This window comes from Pteropus alecto, unplaced genomic scaffold (genome assembly GCF_000325575.1).
Source record: "Pteropus alecto unplaced genomic scaffold, ASM32557v1 scaffold103, whole genome shotgun sequence".
NCBI classification, from domain to species: Eukaryota; Metazoa; Chordata; class Mammalia; order Chiroptera; family Pteropodidae; genus Pteropus; species Pteropus alecto.
Window position 1 is genome coordinate 13,589,373 of NW_006436288.1, and position 16,122 is coordinate 13,605,494.

General features: G+C 35.5%; 2 protein-coding genes and 1 long non-coding RNA gene across 6 annotated transcripts in view; 2 read left to right on the forward strand and 1 right to left on the reverse strand.

Annotated features, from left to right (window-relative positions):
* The window catches only part of ETFBKMT (electron transfer flavoprotein subunit beta lysine methyltransferase), a 6,169-nt gene extending 710 nt beyond the window's left edge, over nucleotides 1–5,459 (forward strand). The window contains exons 2-4 of one of the 2 annotated variants that reach the window (XM_006912721.3): nucleotides 864–1,358; nucleotides 3,787–3,917; nucleotides 4,711–5,459. In XM_006912721.3, coding sequence (XP_006912783.1) covers nucleotides 1,033–1,358; nucleotides 3,787–3,917; nucleotides 4,711–5,054 — 801 coding nt within the window. In that variant the 5' untranslated portion in view covers nucleotides 864–1,032 and the 3' untranslated portion in view covers nucleotides 5,055–5,459. The remainder of the gene's footprint in view (nucleotides 1–863; nucleotides 1,359–3,786; nucleotides 3,918–4,710) is intronic. The other variant, XM_015590077.2, reaches the window with a different exon arrangement.
* LOC112480315 lies at nucleotides 1,371–2,362 on the forward strand. Its single transcript, XR_003046558.1, has 2 exons — nucleotides 1,371–1,932; nucleotides 1,981–2,362. It is a non-coding gene; the product is annotated as an uncharacterized LOC112480315 (long non-coding RNA).
* A 1,277-nt stretch (nucleotides 5,460–6,736) lies between the features above and the next one.
* Nucleotides 6,737–16,122, reverse strand: part of AMN1 (antagonist of mitotic exit network 1 homolog) — a 41,181-nt gene continuing 31,795 nt past the window's right edge. For all 3 annotated transcript variants that reach the window (XM_015590078.2, XM_006912722.3, XM_025047413.1), the window contains exon 7: nucleotides 6,737–8,523. In XM_015590078.2, coding sequence (XP_015445564.1) covers nucleotides 8,450–8,523 — 74 coding nt within the window. In that variant the 3' untranslated portion in view covers nucleotides 6,737–8,449. The remainder of the gene's footprint in view (nucleotides 8,524–16,122) is intronic.

Consider the following 16,122-nt stretch of genomic DNA (forward strand, 5'->3'; position numbering starts at 1 on the left):
CAGTGTTTAGAAGCAGTCTCGTTTGCCACAGCCCCTCTGTTAACCTACAGTCAGCTTGCATCACTCATTTGTCACCAATTTGGCACATGGTAGGCATTTGGGTTTTGGGTCCCTACTCTAAATGCTTAGGCAGATAAGACAATTTGAAACTTTTATGCAGAACACACCAGAAGTCCCAAACAACTGGGTGTATGGATTTGTTTAATCTGCTGTTCCTCATTCCCACTTTCTTTTCAAGGTGTTTTTTCTTTTGAAACAAGTGTTTTCAGCCCAGGCTTGATAAAGATGAATCATCAGAGATATTTACAGAAAGAGATTTGGAAGTCGCTACTCTTTTATTACAATTAAATCCATAGATTAAGAAAAACATCTGAATCTTGTTTACATTGTTTAATGCTATAACAATTGTTATTGGAGTATAGTCAGTGTAATTTGTATACCTCTGCCCACAATTATAGTTTGTAATCTCCACAACTCTTGACTAGACTTCATAAAGGCAAGAACTGTGTTTGCCTGTTAATAGTTCTGTTCCACTACTAGAATCTAAGCTTCCTGGAGACAGGGACTTTTATTTTGTTCATAGTTGCCAAGTACAGTGCCTGCTTAAAGGTGAGTGATTAAATTATGAAAGAACTTTAAAAGATACACCTTATTTTATGTAACAGGCATTGTTCCTGAAGATTTCTCTCAAAATCAAATGCTTTTATATTTGTTCGAAATTGAAAGGATTGTTGTGAAAAGGCATCCTTTTAAAAGATTGATTGTCCTAAATTGATGAGCAATGTTTTCATCTAAAATGAACTTGTATTTGTGAATTATCTGCTACAGAGCTTACATCGCAATACTTTCTTACTTCGTAACAGGATTTGGAAGTCTGGGTGAGCCTTGGGATTTTCGGTATTATTTCTGTTTTTAGAGATCTAGAGATTCCAGTTGAGATCAAGTTGGCAGCCAGATCCTTATTCTTTGCCCATGAGAAGCTACTCTTATCAACAGCAACACTGAAGGAACCTGTGTTTTGGAAAAGGACTGATGGCCTTGAGCCTTGGTTGGAGAGCATTTGCACCGTTTCCCATGAACCACTGTGGTGTCTTTGTGAAGGCTATGAGAAGCAGTGGCCTTCCTTTGTTTCCCTGGGGCCATGGTCCCCGGAGGGGAGTTAGAAGCCTTTTGGAACCTGAGATGAAAGCTTTCCTGGAGGAGAACACTGAAGTCACCAACAGTGGCAGCCTGACCCCCGAAATCCGGTTGCGGCTTTTGACCCCCAATTGCAAGTTCTGGTGGGAAAGAGCTGACCTGTGGCCCCACAGCGATCCTTACTGGGCAATCTACTGGCCAGGAGGCCAAGCCCTGTCTAGGTACTACCCTAAATAGAATGGGAACCTTTAAGGTTGCTACAGATCCTTTCTCTTTTCAGCTCCTTCCAACTCCACAGTCTTCATGTCCCTCACAAAAAAAGAGAAAAACCCGGCATTCTTTTCTTAATTTAGAGTAGTTTAAGCATAATTTTTGGTTGCTTTGTTGCATAGTTTTACCTTCTACTCCATGCCTATCAAGGTATTTCCCCAATATATTTCTTTCCTCAAGAGAAATCCTAGGGTCAGCTGTCAAGACCCAAGATAGCTGTAAATGATCCAGATTTCACACTGTTCTCAGGTTCATGGTTTCTTATGGTCAGTGCAGAGATCCTACATGGAACCTAAAGCCCCTGTCCTTAAGCTCTTCTAGTTTAATCCTGTAAATGTTACTCCTTAAGTCTCACACCCCCTCCATCATTACCTTTTCTCAATTTCCCAAAGAACAAAAAATGTCAGTGAATGAATGGGCTGCGCAGATTCCCTCTTCTCTAGTGGTTTATTGACGTCTCAGGTGCACGTGCAACTTGAACCTGCATTCTTAAGGTCCCTCCTTCCAGTTCCCCACACTGCAAAGGTCTTTAGGACATTTTCTTACACATTCACACTAACACTGCAAACAAAGGTCTTTAGGACATTTTCTTACACATTCACACTATGCTTTTTATTAAAACACAGCTGCTGAAACAAAGGCAAGAACTTTCAGCTTTCAATCTAGTCTTTGCTTTTCAACTGGTAAATGATTTCATCTGTTTGTGCCTCAAGATTGCAGAGCTGTGAAACAAAGGGGATGACTTCTTTTTCACATGAATGATATGGCCTAACAAAATTAATGTTGTATATAGTTGTAAATGCAAAATAAATGCAAACCTAGAGCCTTTGAGAGAATCCCGAGAACTGGAAAACTTTTCAGGTAGAATCAAACAATTCCAATTTTCTGGTTGTATTGCCAAATTTTCAAACTTTATTGTTTACACCATTTAAAAATATACTGACATTTTAAGTGACTATTACCTATTAAGTTATTATTTATCAACTCCAAATGTACAATCAAATTCCTTAAGAGACTGTCTGAATCAGAGTACTCCAAAGATTGGTGTCCTACGGATGTGTTTTGCGTGGCCTTGTGATTGTTTTTCTGAGTTACTCCCTAGGCATTTTACAGTGTGATAGGGAACCATCCTAACACCCAGCATCTGGGCATTTTTACAAGGACTTGAGTTTAGGATGCCCGCCCTAAGTTCCCTCTTTGCTTTTACCAGGGTTATTTTAAAATAACTACTTAGAGTTAAGCCCTTGAAAAGTTAGTGACCTGTGCCCCCAGTCACCTTCTAAGTAATAGGTGCTTGTACTCTGCTTTCTATCCCCTGCTTCTGACCTGAGAAGGACGGCTCTTCCCCCAACGCATGGTGCCTCTTTGCTTCTGGGATCTGGAAGTAATAAATCTTGTGACTCTATTTCCTGTGTTGGTGCATTGAAACTGCGCCTTCATCAAAATGACCCTGTGGTTTTTACCTCCCCCAAGTGGGAGCTCACACATGGAGGGAGGTACCTGATGCCCCAGTGTGGGTGGCTTGTACCTCTTTATTTGGCAGGCCCTAATCTGCACATTCTTAAATCACCTCCTGCTGCTCAACACAGTTGTAAACTTTTTAAAAAAATCAGTTGCTAACATTTAAAACTTGAGGGATTTCATGTAAAATCTACATTGATTTGAAAAACAGGAACAATCTCTTGTAACAGGATTTCTGTGTGGCAACAATTAGCTGAAGATGGGCAGCAGCTCTCCCTTCTAACAGGGCATTACACCCCTACTTTGTCACAGTCTCTGCTATTTTTTATTCCAGTGTTAAGATCAAGTGTCACTTGACTTTCATTATTTTAGGATTTTCTCATTCATCTTCACGTTTGGTAACTACTTAGCCTTGACCCAAATTCTTTGGCTGAACTAGACTTTGATCATACCTTACCAGAGAGGCCACTGTAATGGAATTCAAGGAGTGGGCACAACTACTCTATAATGAACATTCAAAGGAGATGGTGGATTTTGGATCTGGCATACTGGGTCCTGATTATGGTGCTATTTTGTCTGTCTATATTGTTGATGTTTGGTAGTTTGTAGATCATAGTAAGTGCTCAATGTTTTTTAAACGATGACTTTAAGAGCACGATTAGTCAGTTTTATGGAACTGCTCTCCACACCTGCTGAAGAGTAAGGTCAAATGACTAGGTCCTTTCTCTGCCACTTCTGTCCATCTCTTAAGATTTACATTTTGTCTCTAGTCAGGCCAAACTTGCCATGGTTGGACCAAGTTCCTCTGCTACGTTCCACTATTTCTTTGTCTAGTCAACCCAGAGAAATTTTTCTTGGTTACCTCTTATTGCGTTTCTTCCATCTCCTAGATGTTTTTTCACTTTCTTTCTAATTTAGGTATCTTTTGGATAATCCTGATGTCGTCAGAGGAAAATCTGTGTTAGACCTTGGGAGTGGATGTGGAGCTACAGCTATTGCTGCTAAGATGAGTGGGGCATCAAGGATCTTAGCCACCGACATAGACCCTAGTAAGGATTTCATATTTAAAAGTATTTATAGCTCATTTTTAAATTTTTTTTCTAGGACAAATATCTACAGATGCCTCCACATGATAGTTTATTTCCATGTGTATAACATATCATGAACTATGTTCAGTGGCACATTATTTGTGGGGAATCCTGTGTGGCCTGAGTTGACAGTACATTTCCCCCAAGAGGATTTGTATTTGTGTCTGTCAGATATGTCCAAGTGATACCAACCTGAGAACTTACTGTTGATTTCTGGGCTAGGAACTTCCTGAAATATATAGGTAGTGTTTATTTGACTCAAAACCCAAGTGAGGATAGGCCTGTGTCTTTGAGGGTGATTTTGTTCCATTAGAACCCAAGTTAAGACAGGTAAGTTTTAATATCTGATTTTCTTCTAGTCTTTCCTTTCATTGAGGATCCAGCCTTTGAAGGTCTTTATTTGATACAGGGACTCAGTTCTAACTTGCCATATTGCTGAAGCCTAACACTTGTTTCCCTGTCCCCTGTACCAACCAAACGTCTTGGTTACAGAGATTAGCAAATGTTCCTTAAAACCCCAACATTTCTAGGAGTTTTGTATTGATTGTTTTGTTTTGGGGATATCCATTCAAATATTTTAAAATTGCAGTAAATAGCTTATACTTGTATAAACTTTAGTCTTCTTTACCTAAAAATCATCTTTAAACAAAAAGGGAAAAAAACATTATTTGGAGGTTTTCTAAATTACTAAAATGTATCAATAGGGAATTAAAACAGCCTAATATATACCAGTTCATCATATGCTTTTTTAAAGTTGCAGGAATGGCTATCACACTAAATTGTGAATTGAATCAACTGAATCCTTTTCCAATCTTAACCAAAAACATTTTGGATTTGGAACAAGATAAGTGGGACCTTATAGTGCTTGGAGATATGTTTTATGATGAAGACCTTGCAGATAGTCTTCATCGATGGCTGAAGAATTGCTGTTGGACCCACAGAACTCAAGTACTGATTGGTGATCCTGGACGACCCCAGTTCAGGGGACATAGCATTCAGCATCAGCTGCACAAAGTGGTAGAATATTCACTTCCGGAATCTACTAGGCAAGAAAACAATGGACTGACAACAAGCACAGTGTGGGATTTTCAACCTTGAGTTGTCAGATTGCTTCTAATAACTATGTTTGGGTTTAACTCTAAATGACTCTCCAGTTTAAAGAATGCAATTCCTATGAAATGGAAAATCCTGTTTCCAAAATATGAATGTTTAAGTTTTGTCATGTAACTAGTTCTGCCTTATACCAAATATACAATCCTCTATCTGCCATTTTTTCTAGTTTTACTGCTATAGGAATATAATTATAGAAGGCATTATCCAGTAATAGCAACATGTAATTTAAGTAGTAGAGAGGAATTACATATTGTAGCAGAGTCTGTTTCTATAGTTGAGGACACCTATATGATGTATTGTTGAATTAAACAAAATACAAAATATGGAATATAGTATTCAGAATATAATAGGGCAACCATAAATAAAATTGACAACCATGGATAAAAACAAGATTTTAGGATTTCATACATATTCTGCACTGTGACACTTAGGTTATACCAACGCTTTGTGCCCCAGGTTTTCAAGATCTTTTATATTAAAAACACTATGACATAAATAAGAAACAATGTGAAGAATAATGTGTATAGTATACCACTTCTTATGTAAAAAAAGATGTACGTATATATTGAGGAAAAGACTGAAGACAGGGAAAATACAAAGTCACTTTGACCAAGCTGCTAAATTATTAACATGAAGATGGAGGCATAAGGAAACGATTCTTTTTCTTGTCTTAACTAGCCTGGGAACTTAAACTTTTGGATTTTCCAGCCCTATGTCAATGCTGGGACATTTATTTACCTGTGGGTAACCCTCTGGCTACCCCCTAAAGGACTCAGGATGTGACCAGACCTCCTGGTGCTCACCCTTCAGACTCCCTGGCATCCACCATCCAGACCTCTGACATCTGGCTCATAACTGTCCTGGGCCAATTTTAGGGCTAAGGATGCAGGACTGATTATTCCCAAAGATGTGACTTTTACTATAAGAACTCTTAACTTTTCTTCTTTAAAACACTTTTTTTTTTTTTTTTTTGCCTAGCTGTGTTTCCAGTTTGTAAACTCTAAGACCCTTGGATAAATCTTTGTCATTTTTTTCTAGCAAAGCCTCCAGACTCTTTTTGAGTCTGTTTGACAACACCTACATATATATGTATGTGTATAAAATACATATTTGCTTGCAGCATACATAGAATATCTCTAGAAAGATAAGAAATTGGGACTAGTGGTTGCCTTCTGAGAGGGTACCAGATAGCTGGTGGACAGGGATACCTGGTTTTTACCTTTGGGTCTTGTAATTTTGTACTAATTATATATTTGTATTTCCTATTCTCTAAAAGTGCTGTAAACACCACCACATATATGTTCTAAGTTAAGTATAAAATGTAGCCTGATAGTGGCTATACACACACACAAATATATATGTACGTATATATACACACGTATATACGTGTATATATTTCCACACTATAAACATAGCACATTTATAAAGTATTAACTGTAAGGACAAGAAATAGAGATGAATATGTAAACCCTCCTTCTAAATATGTACAAGGAATTTAACATACCACACTTTCCTAGTTTTTCACTACATCAAAGTTAAAATAGGAAATCTGTAAGAAAGTACCACTGAGATAGGCTCATGACACAGGGAATATGCTGAATTTGGGGGTAGGTTAAGCACAGTATACTTCAGAGAATTTCGTGATTACAGAAGAGTAATACATTTCATTTAAAACCTAAGAGCTGTGCTGTTTATTTTACAATGTGAAACCAATAGTGCTTCAGGATACGACCTCTGTAATGAGAGTTTATATTTACTCATATATTCCTGAATATAGTTTTTAAGGAAGAAAGTTCATAGATGGAGAGCACATATTTTGGAAATGTGATATTGTGATTTATAGGATATACATAAATACCTTTGGTCATTCAGATGACCAAAATATATTTCTCAAATGTACTGGTCTTCATCCATAGTTCCTGGCTTACACCTCCCCACACTTTTGGAATTTCCTAAACAATAAGCAATGTAGCATCTTTTATTATCATATTTGGTCTCTTGTCCTCAGTTCCTGAAAACAGAGCCATAAAGGTGAAAGGATGCCTTGTTATTCATAACAAATCTTTTCTACCATAACTTGGTTTATGTTAATGAAGGTGACTTTTGCAAAGCACATAAGGATAGGGGCTGGTTGCCATGAGCCAATCGTGAACAGAGGGTTGGAACTTGCAGTTCCACCCCCTGATTTTTTGGGGAGGAGAGAGGGGTGAGAGGTTGAATCAATCACCCAATAGCCAATGAATTAATCAGTCATGCCTACAAAACGAGGCCTCCATAAAAAGCTACAAGGAGGGGGTTTGGAGAGCTTCCAGGCTGAAGAACCAGAAGCCTTCCATCTGCCAGGGCTCCAGGCCCCAAACTCCAGGAAGACAGAAATTGCTTCTTTGTTTGGGACCTCTCCCTATGTATCTCTTCACCAGGCTGTTTTATGTAACTAATTGGTATTCTAGTGAGTAAACAGGTTTTCCTGAGTTCTGTGAGTGGTTCTAGCAAATTAATCGAACCCAAGGAGGGGGTCGTTGGAACCTCCAATTTGTAGCCAGTAGGTCTGAAGCACAGGTAACAACCTGGACCTGTAACTGGCATCTGAAGTGTGTGTGTGTGTGTGTGTGGGGTGAGGAGAGGCTGTCTTTTAGGACTGAACCCTTAACCTGTGGACTCTGATGCTATCTACAGATAGACAGTGTCAGAATTGAGCTGAATTCTTGGACACCTTGCTGGTGTCTGAGAACTGTTTGTTGATGTGAGGGGACTCCCCACCACACACAGAATTAGGTCTGGGAACTCTTCAGAAAAAGTAGCCATAAAAACCAATGAGATAAGTGGCTGGGCAAGGGCTTCGGTAACATTCATATGCTGAATGGCTAAGGTATTTGATGTCATAGATTACGATATTATAATATTGCTTTGTTTCATTAAATATTAAATTCTGTAAAGAATTTACAGGCCAGATGTTCAGCTTTGCTTTTGGCCAATGGGCATTTAAATACTTCAGGAAGGGAGGAACCAGAAAATAGTTAGAAAGGTATTTATACTTTTAGAAATACCTTTACTTAGAATTCTAATGTCTAGCCATATTGGTAAATTTCTCTTATAATATCTCAAATATCTAGGTAGGAGAAGGAAATCTCCAGGGAAAACAGGTAATTTTAAAACTTAGTTATTTGAGAAATAAACACAGTACCCACCCCCACCCCCCACCCCCAACATCCATCAGAAGGCATGCTAGGATTACCATTTCAAAAACAATGACTCATCAAGCAAACAGAATAATAGCACTATTAGCGTGTTTAAGAGTCTGGTTAAAGCACGAACCATATTATGTATTGGAAAGCCAATCTCCAAGACCATCATTTCCTGATAGTATGAAGATCATAGCATCAATAAACAGTCCATGTCACTTGCTTTAATTTGTTTGGGCCTACTAATTGCTCCAAGACTTCTCGCGAATGATCTACGAAAGAAAACAATGATAATACATTAATTCACAGTAATCAGAGATATTTCATGTGTCCTAATGCGTAAACTGGGAATGATAACTATTATATCTCATAGGGTTAAAGGATTAAATGAGATGACATGTAAAGAATAGCATACAACTAAAAAAACAATTAATGGAAACCCTCACTATTATTAGCTGCAGTGTACATGCCATAATATACTTAAAAAAAAAACCAACAAAAAACCACAAGCATATATTGTTTTCTCTATAATTTCACCTACCAGAGAGTAATGGTGTAATTTTATCATTAACCCATGTATAGCCTTTCTCAGGCTCCTAACAAGAAACAGAAGACATACTAAAGTGGGGTATGTGAACAGGGTTTACTGAAGTGACTACAAAGGAGTGAGCAGGATTAAAGAAAGCCAGAAGGTAAGGTAAGCACTTTGGAAGCTGAAACATGTCCAAAAAGGTTAGAGGGGGGACTAGTTATTAGAGCAGAACAACTTGCTTTCCATGTCATTCAGTATTATTATAAAGCATGATTTTTAATATTATTATATGAATTAATTAAAATTTAACCAACGTTTATTATTGGATGTTTAGATAGTTTTCAGTTATTCACAATGTATAGTAGTGATTTTAATAAGGTTTACATCTTTTGCAAAGTCAGTTTTACAATGTCTTAAAAATATGTATTTGAAAACTGCTAAAATTTTATTACTTTGAAAATTATTCAGAAGTTTAACAAACTTGTCTCATAGATACAATCTATGTTTTATGTACAACATATCTCTAATCTAGTCTTGGAAATTTTCTAGTTTAATGGTTATTGGATTTACAGATTTCATAGACTAGTAGGAAAAAAAGTGAGCCCAACATATGGTTACTAAATTTTATTTTAAGTAAAACAAAAATAAGCCCAAATATTAAGGTTTACTGTAAGCAAGAGAACCAGAGAGTATATGGAAATAAGAACTTATAGTTGGGAAAACAAAGGTTTACAACAGCAGCTAATTAAAAAAAAAAAAAAGCTAGTAAGCTAACAAATATAATTTTATTCATTGTCATAAAAATATCAGTTGTTATAGAGGAAATGTGTTATATAGGAAATCTAAAGAAAGGTTTCTAGTAGGTTGAAAGTAAAAGGATGGAAAATGATATATGATGCAAACAGCAAATGCAACAAAGCTAGAATGGCTATACAAATAACAGAAAGGAAAACACAACTCATTCTCTGAGGCCAGTATTACCCTGACACCAAAGCCAGACAAAGGCATCACAAACACACAAAACTACAGACCAATACGTACTTGAAAATCCTCAACAAAACACTAGCAAACCAAACCTAGTAACATATAAAAAGGATTATATGCCATGATCAACTGAGATTTAGCTCAGGAATGCAAAATTGGTTTAATATCTGAAAATCAATTAGTACAATACACTGTATTAGTTTCCTACTGCTGTTGCCATTAGAATACGGATGTCTTTGGGTGGTGGCATTATTCTGCCTATGACATATAGCATATCAATAGACTAAAGGACAAAGACCACACAATCTCAGTAGACACAGAAAAAGCACTTGACAGAATCCAACACTCATGATAAAAACGTTCAACAAACTAGGAATAGAAAGGAACTTCCACAACCTGATAAAAGGCATCCATGGAAAACCCACAGTTAATATCATATTTAATGGTGAAACACTAAATGTTTCCCCCTAAGATCAGGAACAAGACAAGGATGTCTGCTCTTGCCACTTCTATTCAACAATGAACTGGAGGTTCTAGCCATGGAAATTAAGGGAGAAAAAGAAATGAAAGGCATTCATGTTGGAAAGGAAGAAATAAAACTATATATTTTTTGTAGATTATATAATACTGTATATAAAATGTTCTAAGGAGTTTTCTAAAAAATTAGAAATAAATGAGTTCAGTAAGGTTCATGGTAGAAAGTCAATACACAAAAATCAAATGTGTTTCTATACACCAGCAATGAACAATTCCAAAATTAAGAAAGTAATTCCATTTATATTACCATCAAAAAGAAAAAAGTGGGAATAAATTTGACAAGTGAAAAACTTATACTCTGAAAACTATAAAACATTAAAGAAGTTGTAAATAAACGGAAGATATACAGATCAGAAGATTTAATATTAAGATGGCAATACTCCCTAAATCTACAGATTCAATGTAATCCCTACCAAAATCTCTTTTTAAAAGAAATTGACAAGATGATACTAATATTTATATAGGAATTCAAATGACCCAGAATAGCTAATATAGTTTTGAAAAAGAACAAAGTTGGAAAAGAATTTCATTTTAGCTAGTGTTTCTAGGATTATTTTGGCATTTTTACTAGTTACGAATGTTACCAAACATTATATATAAATATTTTCTGACTATATTTATATCATTTTTCTGTAGGAATTTATTCTTGCACATAAATAGGAAGTTACTTCCCCCCGAGAGTAAGCATACAATATATTTTTATGTAATTAAAAAATTTAGATGCTAGATGGCAATATTACTCACTCTCCTCAGGCAACTTTTCCCCAGGAAAATATAGAGCATTTAAGATTGTGATTTTTGAACAGTAGGAATATTCAATGCCTACGAGTTTATTACAGTATAAGGAAAAATTGTAGGGCTCAGGAAATTCCTCTATTGGGAAAAGAACTAGAGATTGTGGATCTGGTGACTTTCCAGTTCCACTATCGACTATTTGTAAGATCTGGTGCAAGCTACTTACATTAACTCTATCTTTGTTCTAAAACAAGAGAGTTGTTTGCATGACTTCTAAGGAAACTTTCACCATCTTTCTAAAAATCTATGACTTTTTAAAAGAGATTTCATTCATGACAGTCTCTTTATGAACACCAAGAAAAAGAAACCATGGGAAATATAAATTAACAAGCAAAATAATTTCACATTATCAAGGAAAATTTGGACATTTTTTTAGAATGCACAGTGAAAAAAGATCAGAGTTCTAATGCTTCATTATGGTGTCTGGCATAAAGAAGTTTTGTTATCCTGGATTAGTAATGAATGACTAAAATAAGGATGAGGTAACACAGTAATATAAGGTTTAGAAAATGAAAAATATGAAATAAAAAAAAGAGTTGTCCTTTAAGTAAGGAATCAGCCTCATTATAGGAAAACTGAAGCAAACCACTTGGGTCTTAAAATACTTTGCTTTGGCTCTTTATGATAAATCTTAACAATGTTATTATCTAGAAATCTATTAAAAAACTTGCTTGTAAAGCAATTAGGTTGAAACAAATCTACAGATACCACTAAAATTCTGAGTCAATTCAAAGGGGCAGATTTCCTGGCCTTTCCTACCTCTTGATGTGAATTTAAGGACTCTGGTACTGTCTAATTGCTTTATTGCCCTTTTAAAATTTAAGCCCCTATGCCGATGAATACCGTGAAACGTCTAGATAATTATGAGAAACTAAAATACATGTCCACTGTAAAAGATTAGCAACAGTGTGAGTTGAACTCACTGATAATCATTGTAGACATAATTAAATTAAAAACAAGTTTAAAAATTTTCCTGTTTCCATGTCTATGATTTACAATATTTTAAAATAACAGCTTATTTTTTTGTTTTTCTTTGTCTCTCCTACAGAAATAAAGTCAGAGTGGTTCTAACAGTTTTAAGACCTAATTTATCATATGGAGTTCTGTTTACTGTCTGTAAGGTTAGAAAATTTTATAAACTTAGAAATATAGTAGAGAAAATAAACCTGTTAATTCAGGGAATCTGATGGGTAACTACAGTGTACACTGCCAATTTGGGGGACAGATTGCTGTGAGGATAACGTATATTAGAACTGTGTAAACATATGTCCGTACATATATTCTTTTTTGTAAAATACCAGTAATATTGTCTTATATAGGTCAAATTATATTTGAACAATTACAAGAAGAAACATATAAGGTGTCATGAAAGAAGAAAGAACTTACATTTTTCATGCCCCCCCTGCCCAAAGTATTTGTCTTTGGAGAAAAAAAAAATTAAAAACATACAATGGTAGCAGTGATGATGGGAAAGGGGAAGAGTAGAGATAATCTGGGTATTGAAAAACTTCAGCCTTTTCTCTGTAAGAATCTTTATTGATAACAGCCATCGTGTATGAACTCTTTTGCATTTTTAGCAGGTCTTCCAATTGTATGACTGATAATTATACATAAAGGAAAGCTGAGGTCCATAAAAGGTAGGTAATTCAATGTTTTGGAGAGATGGCAAGAGACTGAGGATCAGTGTTCATTTCACTACATCTTGAAATTTTAGTTTTAGTCTTAGCACTATTATTAAAAACTGTGTTACAATGGGCAAATAACATTTCAGTGTCTCACTTTCCTATTCTGCGAAATCAGGGATCGGAAAAATAATATACACAGTATTCTAGGCTAAAAAAATTGGCAAACGCTTGGATAAAAAAGTTTTAAGTTTCATAGCTATCATATTTTTCAGAGCCTTTGATAAATTAGTATTCACTATAGTGTTGTGTTGCATTTCTCAAGCTTTTTGGACATATGAACATTTTTTGTTTTATGTTATACCTCTGGTGTCTTCTAGAACACCATGCATATAAACTATAGTGAAATCAAAGGATTTAGGAACAGATCAAGGAAAAAGATATGACCACAGGGTGGCAGCAGGACACAACGACCTTTATTTGGGCCGCACTTTGAAAGGTGTGTGTGCGCAAAGGAAGTCCCTCACAACGTGAGACCTTCCCATAGTGTGTTTGTGGGGTGTGGGGGGACACAACTCAGAAGGGGCTAGGGTAGTAGGGTAAGGGAACTCCCAGAGGACTGAGGAGGGGTTTACATTCTGGTATTACTCAGCAGCAAGACAAGGAACTTCTGGGTCACAGAGCTGCAAAAAGCAGGAGTGGCTTGGGGTCTTTTATAGCACTGGGTTTTACCTTATTTATGGGTAGTAAATGTTGAGTGTAGTTTTTCAGAGTATGCAAAGCAGGCAGGCTATAGATGGATAGATAAAAATCTGCTTATTAAGTTATATTTAAAACAAATGGATAAATTAGAATTTGAGTTTGGTGCAAGTGGGCTTTTTTGAGCTAATAGTCCTAGTCTGCTGTGAAGAAGAAAACAATATGAGGCCAATATTCAGAGGCCATCTTTGGCTCATTTATATAACTGTAATATAGGTGGTAAATGCTGGACTAGGTAATCTTCCAGGTCAAAAATATCATGATTCTATCCCCCAAATTTTGAACTCCTGTCATTTCAATGTCTGCTTCTATAACTTCCAACAGACACATGAAAATATAAGAATAGGGATAATTATGTTCTTGCTCCAAATACTCAAGTTGACTGATAATTTTTCTTTACTGTAAAGCAATGTTTCTCAAAGTATGATACACAGATCCTTTCAAGATTGTGAGCTGAACTAGTCATTTTATTCATGGAACACAATTTTTAATTGCCGACCTAAGGTTATTCAGACTTGGATACTTCACAGACTATTTCTTGAAAAAGAACAAAATAAGCCTGTCACTTCAAAGAAAATAAATGATAGGAGTTTGTTGTCAGTGATAAAGTTTTAGCTTTCAAGTGAATTTTGGAAAACTTGTAGCTGCCATTCTGATCTTGAAAGATACCCATACCTTTCTGATGAGATCAGTGGTGATATTAACAAATGTGATTTTTAAAAAATAATTATCTGTGGTGACATTTGAAAGATCTATGTAACTCAGAGGACCAATATTTTCCAAATTGCCAAGGCATGATATTACAAAATCATATGGAGGTAAAAGATTCATTCAAAATGCAAGACAAATTGTAATGTAAGTGTATGAAAATTTCATTGACATGTTTTCAACTTCCACACTGCAACTAACATTTAAGAAATTACCACTTGTTGAGTTTGGGGTAATAGCAAAGAAGAGTATCCACAATGGCTTGAAAAGTGATGATCTGAATGAAAATAGTTCTCCCTTCTTCATGTAATAGGTTTATTATTTTAAAAAATGAGTTAATAAATCTATTAAAAATTCTCAGCTTTAATATTTAATTTAATAATATAAGCCACATAAACAACAAACTCTTTGGGATCCTGTTTTTAAGAGTGTAAATGGGTTCTGAGATCTATTTGAAAAATGCTGCCATAAAGTATTATCTCAATTACTAAAAACTAAAAATGGTTGTTTATGTCATCTCCAATTAGAATACAAAGAAAAACCAATAGAATTTATTCTGAAACATAAAGAGGGTATACGAAATCTAGGAGTCTTCTAGAATTACATTTCTATCATTTATCTTTTAGAGAGAAGATAAAACCAAAATACTAGAGGGAAGGAGAAAAACATGCTTTTAACATGCACACAGGTCAACATCCATCAGAACATTATTTCTTACAAAGAATAAACCATGGGACACATTTTGCTTTCAGATGAACACAACTGTTCAATGATGTGTGTGAACCATTCTCTCAGAGGAAGCTGGTTCTGTTTTGGGACTCAGTGTTTAAATATTGTTAGTTATATAGTCAAAAAAGAGTCTATGTGAATTCTCCAGCCCACCATGCCCCTTAAATTCATAAATTCCAGATCTATTTAAATAAGCAATCTAAACAGACCCTTTCCACTGTCAAATACCATTACCATGTTTATGAAGAAGTCTGGTTTAGGCAATTGTTCCCTTTGTGAACCTGAGTTGAAGTGGGTGAGTTTTAGGCTGATTTTTGGTTTGTGTTGCCCCTTTTTTCCAATGCAATATCAAAAGGACTAAACTACATAGTCACAAAATTCCCTAAACTTAAAATAAAGTGGTCGGTATTCAGTGCTAAGAGAATAAACAATATATTCATAATTTGACTAATGTTTACAGATTGAATAATCTAATAATTCTATAGATAATCTAGAGATTACAGGTAAATAGCTTTATTTGATCATGTTTCTAAACACATTGATTTGGAAGTCTACTGAATGAATAAGAATTCCTTGAAGTAGGGAATGGCTACATAAGCCTCTTGGTATTAAGAATCAGTTTAGTTTTCTGTACTGTATTACATTTTCAGGTGTTATGACCTCTGACTAAATCAGAATATTTAAAGTTTTTCTTTTTTCTGTAGAAAGGGAGGTAATCTTTAATTGACCAGTTATGAAAAGGGTTTTTCTGATTGAAGTATTTTTACTTTTGTAACTATAATTACCATTTTTATTTGTGATTAAAAATATTTCTAAATATATCATGACATTTTTCGACAATGGTATTTTAATTTGTATGTTGAACAAGCACAGCTCTTAAGGTACAATGTTGATATCAACTCTATTTTTGTCTCCCTTTGTCTCTGTTCATTGAGGGATCATTCTTCTGCTTCTGGATGAACATTTAGGTAATACTATGACTTTCTGGTGTTTCCTACTATAAAATGTCTAACTACACTTTAAGTTGCAAAATACCTGAACCCTCCCTCTGCATTCATCCCTTGAGGATGGCTCTCCCTCCCAACACGCTCACATCTGGTCTATGAGCAACACTTACACATCCTCTGATTCTGAGAGTTCAGGCTGATTTTAATGCAGCAGCAACCTTTCCTTTTCTCCTACTGTCAGCAGCTAGCTATGTAGAG